Source organism: Carettochelys insculpta, chromosome 19 (genome assembly GCF_033958435.1).
Source record: "Carettochelys insculpta isolate YL-2023 chromosome 19, ASM3395843v1, whole genome shotgun sequence".
NCBI classification, from domain to species: domain Eukaryota; kingdom Metazoa; phylum Chordata; order Testudines; family Carettochelyidae; genus Carettochelys; species Carettochelys insculpta.
This window is the reverse complement of record NC_134155.1, coordinates 16,419,062-16,437,364: the sequence shown is the minus strand read 5'-3', so window position 1 is coordinate 16,437,364 and position 18,303 is coordinate 16,419,062. Positions and strand designations below refer to the sequence as shown.

General features: G+C 42.7%; 1 protein-coding gene and 1 long non-coding RNA gene across 2 annotated transcripts; one reads left to right on the top strand and one right to left on the bottom strand.

Annotated features, from left to right (window-relative positions):
* Nucleotides 1–147: 147 nt before the first annotated feature.
* Nucleotides 148–3,804, bottom strand: LOC142023232 (uncharacterized). The gene is made up of 3 exons (XR_012648173.1): nt 3,755–3,804; nt 2,813–2,972; nt 148–2,327 (listed from the first exon to the last, which is right to left on the bottom strand). It is a non-coding gene; the product is annotated as an uncharacterized LOC142023232 (long non-coding RNA).
* Nucleotides 3,805–3,869: 65 nt separating this feature from the next.
* On the top strand, nt 3,870–18,303 carry RFC2 (replication factor C subunit 2). The gene is made up of 11 exons (XM_075013989.1): nt 3,870–4,012; nt 7,846–7,915; nt 9,547–9,588; nt 10,006–10,112; nt 10,867–10,968; nt 12,044–12,144; nt 14,246–14,403; nt 14,755–14,820; nt 15,474–15,554; nt 16,496–16,609; nt 17,554–18,303. Exons 1-11 carry the CDS (start codon nt 3,921–3,923, stop codon nt 17,662–17,664), a joined length of 1,044 nt encoding a protein of 347 aa, XP_074870090.1. The 5' UTR covers nt 3,870–3,920; the 3' UTR covers nt 17,665–18,303.

The following is an 18,303-nucleotide window of genomic DNA, read 5'->3' as shown; positions in this document are numbered from 1 at the left end:
CACTACGGCAATTTTTCTCCTGCCAGGGAAAGAGGATTAATGATTATCATGGAGTTCAGCAGCAAGAGTTTGCAGCAAATGTTTTCATAGTATCAAGTAGTTTCATTTCCCGCTGATGTGGTCTAAGCCTGGGGCTTTCTGCTATTTAGAGTGTCTTGGGATACACATTGATATTATTGTTCAGGGCTGCTCCTTCTCCCATTAAATGCCATATGGGTTGGTTGTATTTGCAGGTGAGCTGTGCAGTCAGATCTTTAATGGTTTGATTAGAAGATCAAAAACATATTCTCCAAAACAGGGACATGGATAAACAAGAAATGAAAACTAAATGAAAACCTTAGAAACAATAACACATTTTTTGATTTAACAAGTACCCTGAGATTGAGCACGGTTCTGATCTACTCACCCGTACCCTGAGGACCCTGACTGATGACTGGTTTTTCTCATATGTTATTTCTCCAAATTTTTTATTACAATACCAGTTTGTACTTTTCTCTACAATATCCTGGTTATATGCTGAAGGCTGCTTTTTTCCTTTTTCATTGTGTTTGTAGCTGGACCTTGAATTACAACTCTACTTGCTATAGCCACTCTTTTTCCAGGCTTCTTCATTAACATATTAAACAAGTTCTGCCCTTTTGACACTGAACTGGATAGAACTGTACCCTGAATTTGGTTCAGGAGCCTAGTAAAGAGGCCATCTTAGCATCAGTTGAAATTGGGGCAGGGCAATGATGTTTTTAAAATGTCCAATTCAAGGGGTTCTGGTGACCAAGCAAAAATCTACTTTTCAACCTGCTTCAAATCACCACAGTTACAAGCAACCCTTAACATTTTTCTGCCTTTTCTGTCTTTATGGCAAGGCAAAGCCATTCCTGATACCAAACTACTAGATTACCATGGATCTGAAATTGGTTCCTGCTCTTAACAAAAGACTGGATGCCTGCAGAAACTCTACAGGGCTGCTACAGAACACTGTACTCCAAAAAAAATATATTAATTGCATTTAGGTAGTGGAATGACATCATATAAGCTGTCACCACACACTCAGCAACAGTCCTTCTGCATGGTTTCCCACAGTGCCTGTGGGTGCAAATTTGCAGCAACACTGCATACATAATGCAAGAACGAATGTCAGTCAGGAAATTCTATCTTATCTGAAGGCTGGCGCCTCCTAAGAGTGCAACACCTGTTGAAATTGTCAGGAAACCACAGTACAATCCACTGTTTTGTATGGTACCATGGGAGTGCTCTGACCAGCAGCATGCAGACAGCACAATATATATGCATTATCTCACCCTAGTGAGTGAGCTTTTACAAAGTGGTTGAATGAGCTAAACCCAAAGACAAATAAAACAAATGCACTGACTGCCTAACTCTAGTGAGTACAATAGAACTATGCTCTCAGCTACTGTAGTGATGGGAACTCTGCAAACACTGCCCTCCATCCTCATCTGGCCTATGAAACTCAACCAGAATAAAAAAGATATAAAACAATCTATGCCCATAATACTCCCCAAGTAAGTGAACTGCTCCACGTCTTCCAGGTCATCCCCTCCCAGTGTGATGGTGGTGTTGTTGGACTGGTTGATCCTCATTGTTTGGTCCTTCCCTTGTTAATGCTCAGTCCAGTCATTGAGGCAGCTTTGTTTCGTGTTGTGACCTTTCACCCTTTCATGTTGGTGTGGAAGGAGGGTGACATCATCAGCAATATCAATGTCCTTGAGCTGTTTGAAAAATGTCCAGTGAATGCCTCATTGATGGCCACCTGTTGTCCTGTTCATACTCCAACAGTTCATTGTGATCAAGAACAGGGAAGGTGACAATAGGCACTCTTGTCACACTCCCCACAGTATGCTGAAGGATTCTGTCAAGACACCCTTGTCAATAACTTGGCATGTCAAGGGTTCATACGTTGAATGAATTAAGTTAATAATTTTGGATGGGGTGCCATGGTGTTGCAGCAGTTTCCACAAAGTGTCTCTATCAACATTGTTGAAGGCTTTTTCCAAGTCTATAAAGGTTATGTATGGGGGCAGTTCCCCTCAAGCGACTGTTCTATGATCACTCTAAGAGTTCCTATTTGGTCAGTACAGGATCTCTCGCTTCAGAAGGCAGCCTGTTCTTCCCTGAGCTGTCTATCAATTTCGATCTTCATCCTCTCCAAGAGAATCCTATTGGACACTTTTCCTGGAATAGACGTAATGTGATGCCCCTCCAGTTCTTGCTTTTCTTCAGGTTGCCTCTCTTTGGAAGCTTGATAAGACTTGAACACTTTGAAGAGCTACTGAATCACCCTGCCCACATGGAACCTCCCGAGTTATCACCTGCAAATATACCAGTGCAAATTAACAGCAGTAGACCTACAAAAGAAGAAATCAGAAAAGCCACTGACCATCTGAAAAGTGGAAAAGCACTTGGTCCAGACAATATGCCTGCAGAATCAATCAAGGCTGGTAGTGAGAGATCAGTCAATATGATGTATAATCAATTTGGGAAATTTGGGAAGACTGACTACAGCAGGTCTATTTCCAGGTAAGTATAGACAAGCCCTTAATCAGCTAACTTCTAAGAGAGTTAAATGCCCAGGTAATTTTGAAAATCCTCATAGGTGCAAATCTGTACCTTTAGAAGTCTAACTGCCCTGAGAATCTGACCCTAAGTGACTTACACACCAAGTCTGCGTTAGAGAAGGAAACAGAATCCACAAACTCACTCCTTTTTTCTTTGTTTTAATCAGTATTTCATTTTCAGTCAGATTATTCAGACTCATACTATTTTTTGTGTGTTTGGGGGAGAGGTTCTACCGTACCTGGGATACATCAACCTTTGCAGAGATCCCACTTCTGCTGAGAATATGGCTCTCCACCTCTTCTTAGAAGAAAGCAGCTGAGCATGAAGCTTGTCTACTGAGATTTGTAAATATAATTTTAAAGGGTGGCTCCTCAAAGGTCACAGCCAATTCCAAATTTCTAAAACAACAGAACATGACAGTATTTTTCTCTCTCCAGTTTTACATCAGCCTAATTCCATTAACTTTGTGTGGAGTTGCTGCTTCTTTACAAAAGGAGAAGAGCAGAATCAAACCCTTCTAGTTCCATTTTTTTAAAAATGGAAATGAGTCTGATTCTGCCCTGGGCGGCCCCTTATACCCACACAAACTTCCCCTTTTGTGATTTGTCCAAAGTGGGTAGTAATGAACCCAGGACTCATAGAATCAGAGGGCTGGAAGGCACCTCAGAAAGTCCAAACTACAGTAGGGCTGCAACCTTCATGAGGTTTCAGAGTTGAGAACCTTCACAAATAGTGAATTTCACAAATATCATTTTACCCTATATTACCCCTGGCCGGGGGAGCAGAACTTGGCAGGCTCCCAGGCAGGTGCCTTCGTTCTTGTGGTTCTTGCTCTGCCGCGTGAGCCGCTTGCAAATAACCCAGTTCCCGAATGTTACACTCCCGAATGTCATGACCTTGCTGTACTCAGAAAACCTGCCCAACCCTCTAGCTCATGCTCCCACCCCGGGCTGAAACCCGAACCCAGGAGTGCAGGTTTTCACTCTGCTGCCCTCGTCAGGGACCTAGAACCCAGGAGTCCTGGCTCCCAGCCCCTGGGCAGCACAAACAGAACCCAGGAGTCCTGGCTCCTGCTCTCTCTATGGATACAGGACCCAGGAGTCCTGGCTCCCAGCCCCTGTGGAAACAGAGCCCCGAAGCGTTGAGGTTCCCCGTGGAAACACGACCCTGGACGCGGTACCAGGCCACGAAGAGCCGAGCGACAAGCACAACAGTCCAGGCCAGGCGCCGCCTCTTCCCGGTGGCCCCGCCTGTGGCAGCGCGGCTGCGTCGGAGCGAGGGGCGGGTTCTCGGCCGGGGCGGTGCTACGGCGCAGCTGGCGGGAAGCGGCCGGCGTGGAAGCGGAGATGGCGGAGGCCGAGAGGCCTGGGGACGGCGGGAAGCGGGGAGCGGGCGACAGCGCCGGCGCCTCTGGGAGCGGCCACTATGAGCTGCCCTGGTGAGAGCGGGCCGGGCGGGAAGCCGTGGGGGAGGGGCGCGCCGGGCGGGAAGCCGTGGGGGAGGGAAGGCGAAGCGAGGAGTCCGGGGCGGGGCTGTCGGGCGGGCCTGGCCCGAGTGGGGGCTACGAGGCAGCAGTGGGGGGTGGGTCTCTTGGCCACTAGGGCCCCATGAGCGAGCCCGCGGGGGAGGGGACTCCCCTGCTCCCTTCCCCAGCGGGTCTGAGGCGAGAGGGGTTCAGTTATTGATGGGAGATTGGCTGGTGGAGCCCCTCACCCGGGGGCGGGGTTGTGCAGCTCTGTCGGCCACATCAAGCTCAATGTCATATCAGTGCCCGAGCACCCTTTGCTATAATGTGCTCTGTGGGGTGTCCTGCCCCACGCACAACGCCAGTGACATGCAGCTGGCTCTGGGGTGGGGCAAGGCAGCTGCCACCAACATCACCCTCCACCCCGCCCCCCCCCCCCCCCCCCGAACTGCTGCACAAGGATCAGAGGCAGCTTTGGCCAGCGATGCTGTGGCAGCAAATTGCTGAACTTTAAGGAAAGGATCAGGGGCTTGATAATGTTCGAGCAGAATGAAGAGTAGATCGGTCCTTAACTTCTGTGCCTGATGCACTATAGTGCATGGAACTGAAGCCTGAAATAGCTGATTCATGATACAATGAGCTCTCCAAGTTGTGCACACGCCACTGCCTGCTACCAGGGAGCACTGGCTAAAATTGTTAGTGAGCCAGTAGGCACTACTGGGTGTAATGGATCTGCACTGGGGCTTGCATGGGGACGTATATTTTGCTCTCTTATCACTGGTTTGTGTAGCCCAGTGATGGGCAACCTAGACTAGTGAGTGGGACATGTGCACGGTCCCCCATTCTTCTCAGTGGAGCACAAGACTGTTGTAACCAAGACAGTTTCCCAAAATAGAACAGTTTTGCACTGTGCCTGTATACCTGGTGTTTTCAGGGTGTGCCGATAGAACCATAGCAGCTCTTTGATTGGATGCAGAGCAAGCACGTGGTTCTCACAATGGTGTGGGCAGTCAGTGCACACCTCACTTCACATCGCTTTAATAGTATCAGTAGGAAGCAGCTTACTTGGATGGGCAACAGCATAACCTGACAACTCTTAGCAGGGCAATAGTAAATAAAATGTATTTTGGGCCACACGTACAACCTCAATGGGCCGCAGGTTGCCCACCACTGGCATAGTCCTACATTGACCATAACTGAAGTTTTTGAGAGAAGGCTGTCAGGCAATTATAAAAGCTCCCTAGCTAGATGTGTAACACCATAGATGCATGGATGATTCCTTTTTTCCCTCACAAGTATCCATCATACATAATCACTAATTATTTTGTAATTTGCATAGCTGCACAAGTTATTAAGGTCATAAAAGGATGGAGTCCCAAACTGCCCTGCAGCTCATAATGTAGAAGTCTATGTCTGATGCTGAAGTTTGAGAGCTGGTTTTGCTGATGCTAATGGTATTTCTAAAGCAGTCACATAGCTGCAAGGTTTTACATACGTGCCTATAACCAGTTGCAGTGAACCAAGTATAACAGTCCTTGAATATTACTCCTGGTGACATTTATTTGCATAATAAAGTTATCAGTCTAGTCAGTTTGATAAATAATTGCATTTTCAGGTATTACACTTTCCCCTTATGACTTCTTGACTGTTTTTTGTGATCTACAGTTTTAAAATGGTTCTATGTTTTGTGGTAGAGGGAGGGGAAACTATGTAAAAGCACAGCAGTAAGCAGTGTAGTCTAGCAGATAGGTCACTGAATTGGGTGTCAAAAGGTTTAGGTACTGACCTAATCAAGTCATTTTACCTTTTTGTTTCTCTGCTACATTTGCCAATTTAAATTTTAAACTCTCTGGAGTAGACACCGTTTGAAGGTGTATTAGTTCAGGACCTAACACAATGGGACCTTGAACTTGAACCTAGGGCCTTCAGATCATGACAATAAAGAGGGTAAATTGAAACTGACAGTGTGTTGTCATATACAAAAAGTAACCAAGCTGAAAAATAAGAATCTCTTGTTTTCCTTTTCTGGTATTTCTAGGTGCTGTAGATGTGGTGATAGTAATTTTTTAAAGATACTTAATGTAAGGCTTTGGGATGTGTTTGTTCTAAGCCGGTGGAGCTCTTCTAAGAATGCAGATGCTTTGGAATCCTTTAGGAGGAGAAATGTCATGTGAGCTTAAGAAGTTGTCAAATAGTGTTGTCGTACTGAATACGGCTTGCAGGGTGTGGTGTCTTGCTTGTGGTAAAAACTTAACAGCTTGAGGTTCACGGATGATATAGTTATCATTGAGGAAGATGAGGAGAAGCTAGCAAAAACGGTGCAAGTGTTAAAGAAGGGAAGCAGTTCGGACTGATTTTGAACATGGATTAAAAAACAATGGTATTTGAAGATAAGAAAATAGGAAGGAAGATCAGTGTCGATGGTATTGAACTGGAAAATGTAGAGAAGTTCACACATCTGGGGAGCAACATAACGTATGATCTAGACTGCAAGAAGGAAATAGCGACTAGAAAGAGCGATTTTGAAGGCGATGGATAAGATCTGGAAAAGCAAAGCAATTAGTTTAAGAACGAAGCTGAGCATCTTGAAACCATGTGTATTCAACAGCATGTTGTACAGATGTGAGACATGGGTGATAATGAAAGATTTGAAAAGAAGAATATTGGCGTTTGAAAGGAGTCATTATAGAAAGATTCTGAGAATAGGATGGATGCAGAAGGTCACCAGTGAGGAAGTATATAGAAAAATACAGCCAAAAGAGAACTTGCTACAGAAGGTTATAAAACAGATGCTACAACTGTTTAGGCATATTTGCAGAATGAACGATGAACAAAAAATCAAGACTCTGGTATTCAGCATAATGGACAGTTCGAATTGAAGGGGCAGACACCACAGAGAATGGACAGATGATATAGTAGATTGGTGCAGAGCTAGTCTACAGAAACCAAGCTACTCCACACTGGACAGGGAAAGATGGAAGGAAATAGCGAGAGAGGCATCAGACACCAATGGGCGCTGAGCCCATGGTTATTGATGATGATGATCTTATAGCTGTGATCCTAAAACTGGCTCTGTAAGGCCTGTGCAGAAGTCCATTGAGTTAGTGGGGGCAAGGGCAGCTATTTGTGGGCACAGCACCCTGTCCAAATGCAGTTATTTGTAGTGTCAGGGCCCAAGTAACTGTGAAATTGGGGGTGGAGAAACAGCAATTAAACTGTTACCATCATAGGATTACAGGTCACATTGCATTTGTATATAATATTTATTCAGAGTCCAGTATATTTGAATTATCTGAAGGGTGTACATGCTAATCCTGCAATTAGGTTCAGCACAGCAGTTCAGCCTTGCTCTATCAGTTGCAGTTTTGGAGAACCTAGGTGGCATGTATGCCAATCAGTGTGCATCAGTTAAATAAATTTCTCAACATCCTTTGTACTTTGATAAAATGAGTCAGATGATCAAATACAGTCATTTTGTAAACTAAAATATTCTGAAAGAATTCAGTCAAAATATCAGCATCTCCTCCCTTTGCATTTAGTAGTATCAGATGATTATCAGATGAATGTGTTGTAATATATTGACATACTTTAAATATTTATTAAATGTTTGCTCTTAACAACATGAACAATTTGCACATAATTTCCCTTAGAAGATGTCAGAAATCCTTCTTCAGAAATTTAGACATTGACTTCAAATGCTTCCAATTATTTTCATCCCATATGATACTCATTTAATCTATTTTGACTAGTGTAAAATGCGAGTTAGATTTGCAATGGCTAATATTTTGAGATCTTTTTTTAAATAGGGTTGAAAAATACAGACCTATGAAGCTGTCTGAAATAGTTGGGAATGAAGACACTGTAAGCCGATTGGAGGTGTGTAGTTGGCTTTTTATAACAAAAACAGATAGTTTTCTTGTATTTGTGTTGCACATATTGTTTTAATGTATAATTCTGCTTGGAGCCTCAGTTCAGGAAAGCATTAAACAGAGTTTAAATCCCTCTGTTCATGAAAGCACTTTAAGCAGACTCTGTTTTGACTTGAATGGGAGTTGAGTGCATACTTAAGAGTAAAGCACATGCTCAAACATTGTCCTCTTCAATAAGGATTCTTGCCTGAATCAGGGCCTGATTTATTAAACTTACTGCCAATTTATCCAGTTCTAGTTTGGTTCAGAAATGTTAATTAAGCATATTAATTGTAATTATCACCAAATGTAGTTTGCATTTTAACTAATTTTATGTTGTAATTCCTACAGATATTTTTGCTTTTCTAGAGTTTGAAGTCCAGTGAAAAATATTTTCAGTGTAATCATTCTAACAAACTAGTTTGTAAAGAAGCATTTGCTAATGTGATCATACACAGTTACACTCATTTCTTTTATACATAAACATGTTCAACTTATTCAAATTGCACTATTCTGGTTTTGGAATGATCATTTTCATAGCCTCCTTATTCTAATATTTAACAGCCTCTATATTCTAAGTGGTGTTCTTTAATGGTTAGAATATGGGATTAGTAGTCAGTATTTCAGGCTAGGGCTGCACTGTATCCCTAGCTCAGAATAAGTTACGCCATTTGCAATGTACAAATGGCATAAGGCACCTTATTTCAAACCTGGTGCAGGCTACACTGCACTGGGGTTCAAAATAAGTGCTTATTTTGAACTTCCCGGTAACCCTTATATGATGAGGGTTACCAGGAAGGAAAGACTGCACTCAAAATAGCCTAGCTATTTCCAGTGCAGTGTTTGGCCGGTGTGGTTTCTATTTTGGGATACAAATGTATCAAGAAATAGAAACAATAGTTCAATTCTCAGGTTTGCTAGTGACTTATCACAATGTATCTTTTTAAAAAAAAGATGGAAGGAAAATGCAAGGATGATAAAACCTCAGGCTAGATGAACCATTTAAAGTAGAACAGAACTCTTCAAAGAAAGGATTACTATAAAGACTCAAGTATCAGAGAGGTAGTCATGTTAGTCTGTATCTTCAAAAACAACAAGAAGTCTTGTGGCACCGTAAAGACTAACAGAAATTTTGGAGCATAAGCTTTCTTGGGCAAAGACCTGCTTCGTCAGATGCATGAAGGGCGGGGGGTGGGTGTCAGGAGAACCCCACTCATGCATCTGATGAAGCGGGTCTTTGCCCATGAAGGCTTATGCTCCATAATTTCTGTTAGTCTATAAGGTGCCACAGGACTTCTTGTTATTCATAAAGACTCAAGTAAGGAAACTTGAAGCAAGTAAGGGATCCAAAGAAGAGTTCTGTGAAGCTCAAAAGTTTGTATCTTCCAGGAACAGGAGAGGGTGTATTGAAAGATGTTATCTTACTTACTGTCTCTCTCAAGTAAGAAATATGAAAATAAGGTGGGGTAAAAAGTTAAAATAAAAGGGGAGAAAGTGAATGTGGCGATCTTAATTCCAGTGATGAAAAGTGGTGGTAGGTAGAAATTACTTTTCAAGTTGCCTGGCAAAGTAATCACTCCTTTTTTTTTTTCCCTCTAGGTATTTGCAAGGGAAGGAAATGTACCAAATATTATAATTGCTGTAAGTATTTTTGTGTTGCACCATATTTCTAGTTGCTGTGTTTTTTGTTCTCTACTGGTGATGTTGGTTCAGGATAATATACAGGCTCTCTCTGATTTGCATTGGTCCATGACACTTTGGCTAAGGGAGACCTTAGTACATTCAGTGGTCAGGTTTTTTGTCTAATATGTAATTGTCCCTGATACATGCCCTCATGCTTCAGGAAATAAACTACCTTCTGGGGTTAGGCTTTGTCCCGTAACTACAGTGTTCCTTACACTCTTCTCTGAAATATCTCATAACGTGGGAAGCAGAATATTAGAGTACATGGACTCCTCACGGGCATTCCTGTGTTCCTCTTACTGCTAACAGAACAGAATAGCTAGCACATGCAGCTCACTTTAATGATATGATACTTAAGATGCATTGTATTCATAGGGTCCTCCAGGAACTGGTAAAACAACCAGTATCTTATGTTTGGCTCGTGCACTGCTTGGGCCTGCATTAAAGGATGCTGTTCTGGAGCTGAATGCTTCAAATGACAGGTGTGTATGAAAACTCCATAACTAAGTTTCAAATTAAGGAAGAAATACAACAAACTTATAACGTTTTTACTTGAAATCAATGGTGTTTATTAGATTAATGATAGTAAGATTTCCAGTATTTGTTTCACAGTCTTCTCCCTTCTCCATCCCTCTACAAAATACTTAAGTGATCTTTGAGGTTTGAAGGTGTCTTGTAAACATTATCCACTTCCTGTTTGGGGCGTGTCAGAGATATTAATGGAATTATAAAACATATGCAGGTTGTTAGGTGCTATGTAATCTGTAATTTCTATCCATAACTTATCAAATTTATTGTAAAGAGCTCTTCTCCTTATGTTGCATTCATAAAGTTTCCATTTACGTTTAACAAAAAATAATTTCAAGCTAATCGTCAAAGGAAAGATGATTTGAGTTTAAGTATGTAGGTGACAGGGCTTGATCTGGCCCTACTGAGCTCAGTGGGAGTACTTTCAGGCTCTGAGTGCTTGGAAAACTTTTGCTGGAAGGTAATGTAAAAGTTTGTTGTATTGTTCATTTCAGTTCCCAAGTAACTGTACAACACTGAATTTTTTAACTCTGAAATGAGTATTGAAGGATAGTATGAAGTTTGCTCTTATTTTTCCTGAAATATTTACAGATCCTCTCAAATGTAAACAGTGCCCATTTTGTGGTAATGGAATGTAATTTCTTTCTTTAAATTGTGAAATGTATACTGCTCTGAGTGATCATTGAATGTGTGGGATTATGGTTTCAGGGGCATTGATGTTGTGAGAAACAAAATCAAAATGTTTGCTCAGCAGAAGGTCACGCTTCCTAAAGGTCGGCATAAGATAATCATCCTGGATGAAGCAGACAGGTACACTGTGTTTCTTTTGACCACAGATAACCCCTCAGGATTCTGCCTCAGAAGGATTCTGCCTCCATGTTCTTCATAACTTGGATAAAATGTGATGCTTTTATTATAAACCAGTTCAGGATACTTTGCTAGCCTCTCAAAAGTAATTTGGTTGTGACTAGATATCCATTTAGCAGCACTCTTACCAGACTCTCTTCCAACAGAAGTTTTTGCCTTTCAGGCTCTCTCTACACTAGCCCAAATCTTCAAAATGGCCATGCAAATGGCCATTTTGAAGATTACTAATAAAGTGCTGAAATGCATATTCAATGCTTCATTAGCATGCTGCCAGCCATGGCTCTTTGAAATTGCTGCGCGGCTCATCCAAATGGGGGTCCTTTTCGAAAGGATTCTGCCAACTTCAAAGTCCCCTTTTTCCTATCTGCTGATAGGAATAAGGGGATTTCAAAGTTCCCAGGGTCCTTTTGAAAAGGACCTCCATCTGGTCGAGCCGCACGGCAGCGAAAAGCAGCAATTTCGAAGAGCTGCAGCTGGCTGCATGCTAATAAGGCGCTGAATATGCAGTTCAGCACCTCATTAGTAATCTTCAAAATGGCCATTTTGAAGATTTGGGCTAGTGTAGACATAACCTCAGAGCTGTTTAGTATCTGAGTGAAGCATTTAGTATTTGATGGGCTATAAAACAGTAGCTGTTTCTAAGCTCTCATTTGAAAAAGGGCCGGCTCATATACTTAGTTCTGTGGTAGATAATTCTATTTTTCCTTCACTAGATCAAAAGGGTAATGGGAAGATTCCAATACATGTGCATCTACAGCTAGAGATTATTCACATATTGATGATTTGGTTTTAATTGGGTAACTTTTATAGAATATTCCAAACTGTGGGGTGCTTGTTCCTGTACGTATCTGGCTAAAGCTACATAGCTTCCTTGATGCCTAGCCAGAAGATCACATAATTCACAAAGCAGTAGCTAATATAAATAGAAACTCTGAATGCTGTATAAACATTTATAAGACTGCAGCTGGATGTTAGAGAGCAAAGGGCAAAAGTCAGCCTTCTTTTTCTTTTCCCCTAGTATGACAGATGGAGCACAACAAGCATTGCGAAGAACAATGGAAATTTATTCCAAAACAACTCGTTTTGCACTTGCATGCAATGCCTCAGATAAAATTATAGGTAAGAGAAAGCTGCTATTCTCTGTATACATATTTATACACTGTGATGGGGTGCAGTCACAGAAGACCCCCTGGGATGTTTCCTGGTGTTCTGATCCTGCATAAACTCTAACTCTGAGGCTTGGGTGGGGGAAATGATAGGATCTGGCTCAGTGGGACAGGCTGGTGGGGGACACTCAGGAGCAAGAAGGTGGACATCAGTGGCGCTGTCCATGTGAGTGGGTGCGGATTGGTGCCTGCTGGCATGCCCGTCAGTGGGGGAGGCCATACTCCTGGGTGGTGTGTCTGGGGTCAGGTTGTCAAATGTGCAGCTGGCTTGTTCCAAACTGTGGTAGGGCCAGGCAGCCCCTCCCCACGTCCCTGGGGCTCGTGTGGCTTCTGGTGGCCCTGGCAGAGGGCCAGCACCTGTGCCCAGGGGCTGCCTACTGAGTCCATGTGGGACACTGACGTACACATGGCTCAAGAGCCAAGCCAGCAGCGTGGGTGTGCAGCTTGCTGCTCAGCCATCCTGGCAAGGCTCACAGCATGCCCCGTCTGCTTCCCCGCTCCACCCCAGACTGTGTGACCTGTGGAGTACTTGCCGGACAGTCCTGTGAACAGGTCTGGAGGCACCTGTGCCAATGTTGTGGCACGGGAGGGGCCTGAGTCCAGGTTTATTGTTAGGGTCCCCAGGCTGGACTCAGAGTCTGAGGGCAGATCCTGCAGCGGGTCCAGCAGGGTTTCTGGGTCCCGGGATACTGTCTGTGTTGTGGGGAGCATCCTCCCTGGTGTCCAGGGTTTTTTGGCTGGGGAACCATCCTCACCCCACAGGAGCTGGTCGAACTCCTTATAATAGGGGCAGGTGGCCATCCCTATCCCAACCTCCGCCATGCATCCCAGGCATACCCACAGGCCTGGCAGAGCTCCTTCACCTTGGCCCACACCTCCCGGGTACAAGCAGGGTGGCTGTGCTCTGCCAGGGCCCCAGTGAGGTGCGCCTAGCCAGGGGCATTTTGACACTTTGCTGTGGGGTTGAGGAAGATGGCCTCCTTGCCCCAGAGGGCCAGCAGGCCCCAGAGCTCTGGGCTAGACCATGATGGGGCCCACTTTTTGGATCCCCGCATGGGCCCTGAGTCCCCTCACTAGTGTCCCGCAAGGGGCCAGGTAGGTCTCAGGCACCCTCAGCCATTATTTGTCAGTATGAGGAGTGGCTGTAGGGGCATGGTACTGCCAGCGTGCTGCCAGCCTTGCACGCATGGCCTCAGCTTCCTGCACGGGGGTTTGGGGCTCCTTGTGCCTTTAAAGGGTCCAGAGGCATAGATCATAGAGGTTTGCTTGTGGTGGAGGGTGTGCCTCCTGGCTCCAGCTGGCCAGTGCCATTGAGGACCCTTCTTTCAACAAAAGAGCCCCCGGAGCGTCTACATGGCTTTTTATCAACAGGAAACTGTCGACAAAGGTGTTATTCTGGAATACGGAGAGGCACTGTGCTGCTGGCGGATATATAGGATTTGTTTGACGGTCTGTCAACAAAGCGCATTTTGCGTGTACACGCTCTGCGGGTCTTTTCCAACCAAAGCTTGGATTTGTGGGAAAAACCTTCTCATGTAGACATAGCCCAAGGATACGTCTATGCCAGCATTCCCTGTAGGCTGAGCACTTGGGCAGCTGCCCAGGAGAGAGACAGAGGCAGCATGTGCTTCTATGGGTGATGCCCATCCATACATGCTTTGGTGCACATAACAAAATTTATTTTGCCCATGGATGGAAAATATTGGAACGTTGGTCTACATTGCAAAAACAACAGCTTTGCAGTATCAGATCTCAGATCCCAGGTCAACAGGCTTGGATTCAAGTTCAAAACACAATCTATATTTTTAAATGTACCTGTGGTAGGCAGGAATGCAGTGTGGGTCCACTATTCACCACCATAAGTAGCGTGCATGGTAGATACACCCTCAGAGTGGGCCTTTGACAGTCAAATTTTCCTTATAAAAGGAAATCAGATTCAAGGGTTATGAGAAATTTCAGCTGTCTTCTCCCTGGCTGAGAAAAGTAACCTTGGATGGCTATTTAAGAAGAGAACAAGGCATTCCTCCTGCAGATCCTTCTTTTTCTTTCTTCAGAGCCAATCCAGTCTCGCTGCGCAGTGCTGCGCTACACCAAGCTGACAGATGCTCAGATCCTTGCAAGGTTAATGAAAATTGTTGAGCGAGAGAATGTACAATACACAGATGATGGACTAGAAGCCATTATCTTCACAGCACAAGGGGATATGAGACAGGTATTAAAACAAACTCACCAAAAGAAAGGCCTTCTTGTGGAAATACAAAGGCTGAGGTTGTGGCATTCCAGGCTTTAAACTGTGGGTAATAAAGGAGAGATGGCATGATCTGCAGTACGTCCGTAACTAGACTATATAATCTCTCTGAATTCTCAAATGTTCCTTACATCAGTGGAAATTGAATGGTGACCTGTAAAGCAAATTCGCCACAGTTCTTCAAGTCTATGCTATTGCTTCATGTGAATGGTTGATCTAGCAGCAGTTCCAAAACTGTCTGCTTGACTCTGAGGAGTGGAGCCAGAGGTAGAGCTTTCGAGATCGTAATAGAAATGTTAATTTTACTCTTTACAGGCATTAAACAACTTGCAGTCCACATATTCTGGATTTGGCTTTATTAACAGTGAGAATGTATTTAAGGTTAGTAAAATTTGTTATAATAAGATGTGATTGCTCAGCATTTGCTGTGTCCGAGGGAGATACAAAACACGTTTTCTTCCTAGTTTTCAGTATTCGGCATTGTTCCACTCCAAAAATACTTGAAGACTGATGGATTGGATATATCATACATTGGTCAGGACATGTAAAAGTTGGACATTGCTTTGTCACTTCCCAAGCAGCATTATGTCTTTGAACAAGATTACTCCATTAAATTTATGAGGTGCATGCACCCTTTGAAGAGATTGTCAGAGTAAGAGATTTTTTCCTTTAATGTTGGAGAAACATTGAGATGCTCTACATTCTAACACAGCTGAGATCCGTTGTCTTTATAACAAATACTACTTAACATGATTGCTGTGACATTCAGTGATAATCGATAATATCCAGTGTGTTGCATGCCCTGCATTCCGTGATATGATGTCTGACTTAATGTTGAGTGAGTAATTACATTGCCAGCTAAGCTAGTCACTTAAAAATAAAATGTATGGTGATTAATGTGTATAAAAGGTCTCTCTGAGGTATAGCATTTAAACTATCAACTATATAGAAGACTGTTAAATTATTCAAGGTGTTCGGATGCAGGAGGGAATACATGCATCGTTTCCTAAAATTCTAATTTCTCTTTGATATAGGTGTGTGATGAGCCACACCCGCTGTTAGTGAAGGAAATGATACAGCACTGTGTGAATGCAAATATTGATGAAGCATACAAGGTGTGTATTTTGTCTTTTCAGGCACTCTCTCAGCAGAACACTTGCTTTTCAAAAAAATTTTATGGGTTGCACCTCCCTGGTTTGGTACTCTCAGTACATGACTGGTTTCAAACAAGGGAATTTGCTAGACCAAAGGGAAGGTCCCCTGCCACCAGCCCCACATCCTGCCACTATCTCAATTCATTCATAATTATGTGAGTTATTATCAGAGAGAATTATTACTTTTCTTATGTTTTACTCTAAATAGGCTCTTCTGGCATCCAAATGAGGTTCTCCCTGACCCTAACTCTCTGGTGCCATTTTTAATGTATACCTCTCTCCTTTTAGTTTTCTGTCAATCATGATGTTTCCACTTGCGAAGAAAAATATGTTTTCATGACAGAATCCCACCAATACTGCTTCATAATATGGCTGGTAGAAAAAGATTTAGGTCTAAATAACATGTCTGTTCTCTGCTGGCCTCTGAAACAGCTCGATTACAAACCTGGATTATTTTAATGGCACCATGACGCGTACCAGTGAAACTGAGGAATTTTAGTATAAATTATTTACCTTATGGTAGCAGATATAGTTACTTTATACTTCATGTAAGTATTAGGGCAGTAGCAACACCAGGAGCAAATGTGCACTCATGTCACTGAAAATGAAACTTGTTGTAGGTCAGGCTCAGTGTTTCGATGCTAAATATTCTTATGGCACCTTAAATATGCTGACTCCATAAATTTGCAGCTTGCCTCAGATGTAATAATGATCTAAACAAGTATGAATTGAGAGTCATATTTGGCACAGAACATACTGCTAGTGGAGATTAAACCCTTAACTTTAAAGAACTACATACAGTTTCACCATGTGGGAAATGAGTTGTGTATAACAATGAGTACAGACTTGACCCTCAACTTTTTTTTCCCAATGGAAATGCACATTTATTTTCTCCTGCACAGATTCTTGCCCACTTGTGGCGGCTTGGGTACTCCCCAGAAGATATAGTTGGCAATATCTTCAGAGTGTCTAAAACCTTCCAGATGCCAGAGTATCTGAAACTGGAGTTCATCAAGGTTAGTGCTAGTCTTGTTATCACATTTAGTCTTTTAAAAATAATGATTCCTATTAATGGGGCACCGTCTGTTCATTTTCCAATATTTGCTAGTTCACAGTACAAAAAGGTATTTAAACTTCTCACTGTTTCTTTTCCCATTAATTTGACAGCTACGTGCCTATTTATGTCCCTGTTATAAGAACGGCGAGAATTTATTTACACTTTAACAATAAAATGTCCATGCAAGCTCAAGGTGCTATATCATTAATTACTTAGTCATAATATAATCCTATTTAAATAATAAGCTCAGCTGTCCACTAAATCAAAGCTTCAAATAACTGTTTCAGCCCTTGGGCCTGGAAAATATGCTTATATTTCACCTAAAACTGTCAAATGAAGGGCTTTTGCAGCATGGCAAGGTGGTCATCAAGTCACAGTTATTTCAGTAGCTTACTAAAGGTTAAATGGTCATTGAATTATATTTTGACAAATAACGAGCATTGCATGTATAGAAAACAGACCGTTAGGGTTAAATTCTGCCCTTACATACAGGCATATTTCTTGAAAGACAATGAGAGGTAAAAGCTTGCACCCCAGATTAGATTTTGATCGGGACTATCAGAAAGATGTATTGCCATAGCATGGCTGGCTTCAAGAAGAGATGAGCCCTATGCTTGTTGAAAACTTAATTTTATCTTTACCTTGGGTAGCTTGAGGTCAGCATTTTTTACAGCTGAAGGACAGGTTATATTAAAAATGGTATATATGTAATTCTTGAATGTCTGGGGACTGTGTACATCGTGCACTATAACAGGACAAAGTAGACATGACAAACTACTTTTCTTGCTGGGAAAAAAGTACAAGTCAAACTCTTCCACTAACACGGTCTCCCTTTGCTGAAGTAATGTAGACAAAACAAATGGAAAAAATCTGAGGTTTGACACCTAATATTTTCATTGGCAGGAAATTGGATATACCCACATGAAGATAGCAGAGGGGGTGAACTCTCTTTTGCAGATGGCTGGACTGCTTGCCAGGCTCTGTCAGAAGACTGCTGCTCCTGCAGAAAGTTAAATGGAGTATTTTACTGGACTGCAATTACAGCCTTGATTCTGGAAGTATGAGTATACAGTGTTTAAGGCCAGCTGCTGTTTGCATAGTAGCACCTTGTGTATGTAAGTAAATTCTGAAGTGGGTGAAGTTATTCTGTCTTCTCGCAGAACCTGGAAATGACAGCCAGCATTTGCTTTTAAATTACTTGTAATTTTTTTAGTCTAAATAAAATTAAATCCACACACAACCGTTGTATCCATGGTGTAAATATGATTGGGTAGGACTGGAGAGTATAAATGATTAGCAGTAGAAATAAAATCCTTTGTCTTCGTCTGCCTGTTGAAATAGTTCATAGCTGTACTGACCGGAAGTTAACAGCAAATGGCTGTTCAGTGACCTGTAAAATGAAATGGTCTCTGTCTCATTCCTAGTGGACAGGTGTATACATCACACAACTGATGACTGGAGATCTCATTGAAGATAAGGATGACATGAGCTATGGAAAATGATGTGCCCTCTTGCACATGCATGATTTCTCTAGGTTAATGTTGAGGCGTTAATGATGATGCCACAACATCCATGCTGTGGATAACTGGGAAAACATCCACAAGGCACCTTTAATGCAATAAATAAAGTGTATTTTCTAATAAAGCACAGACG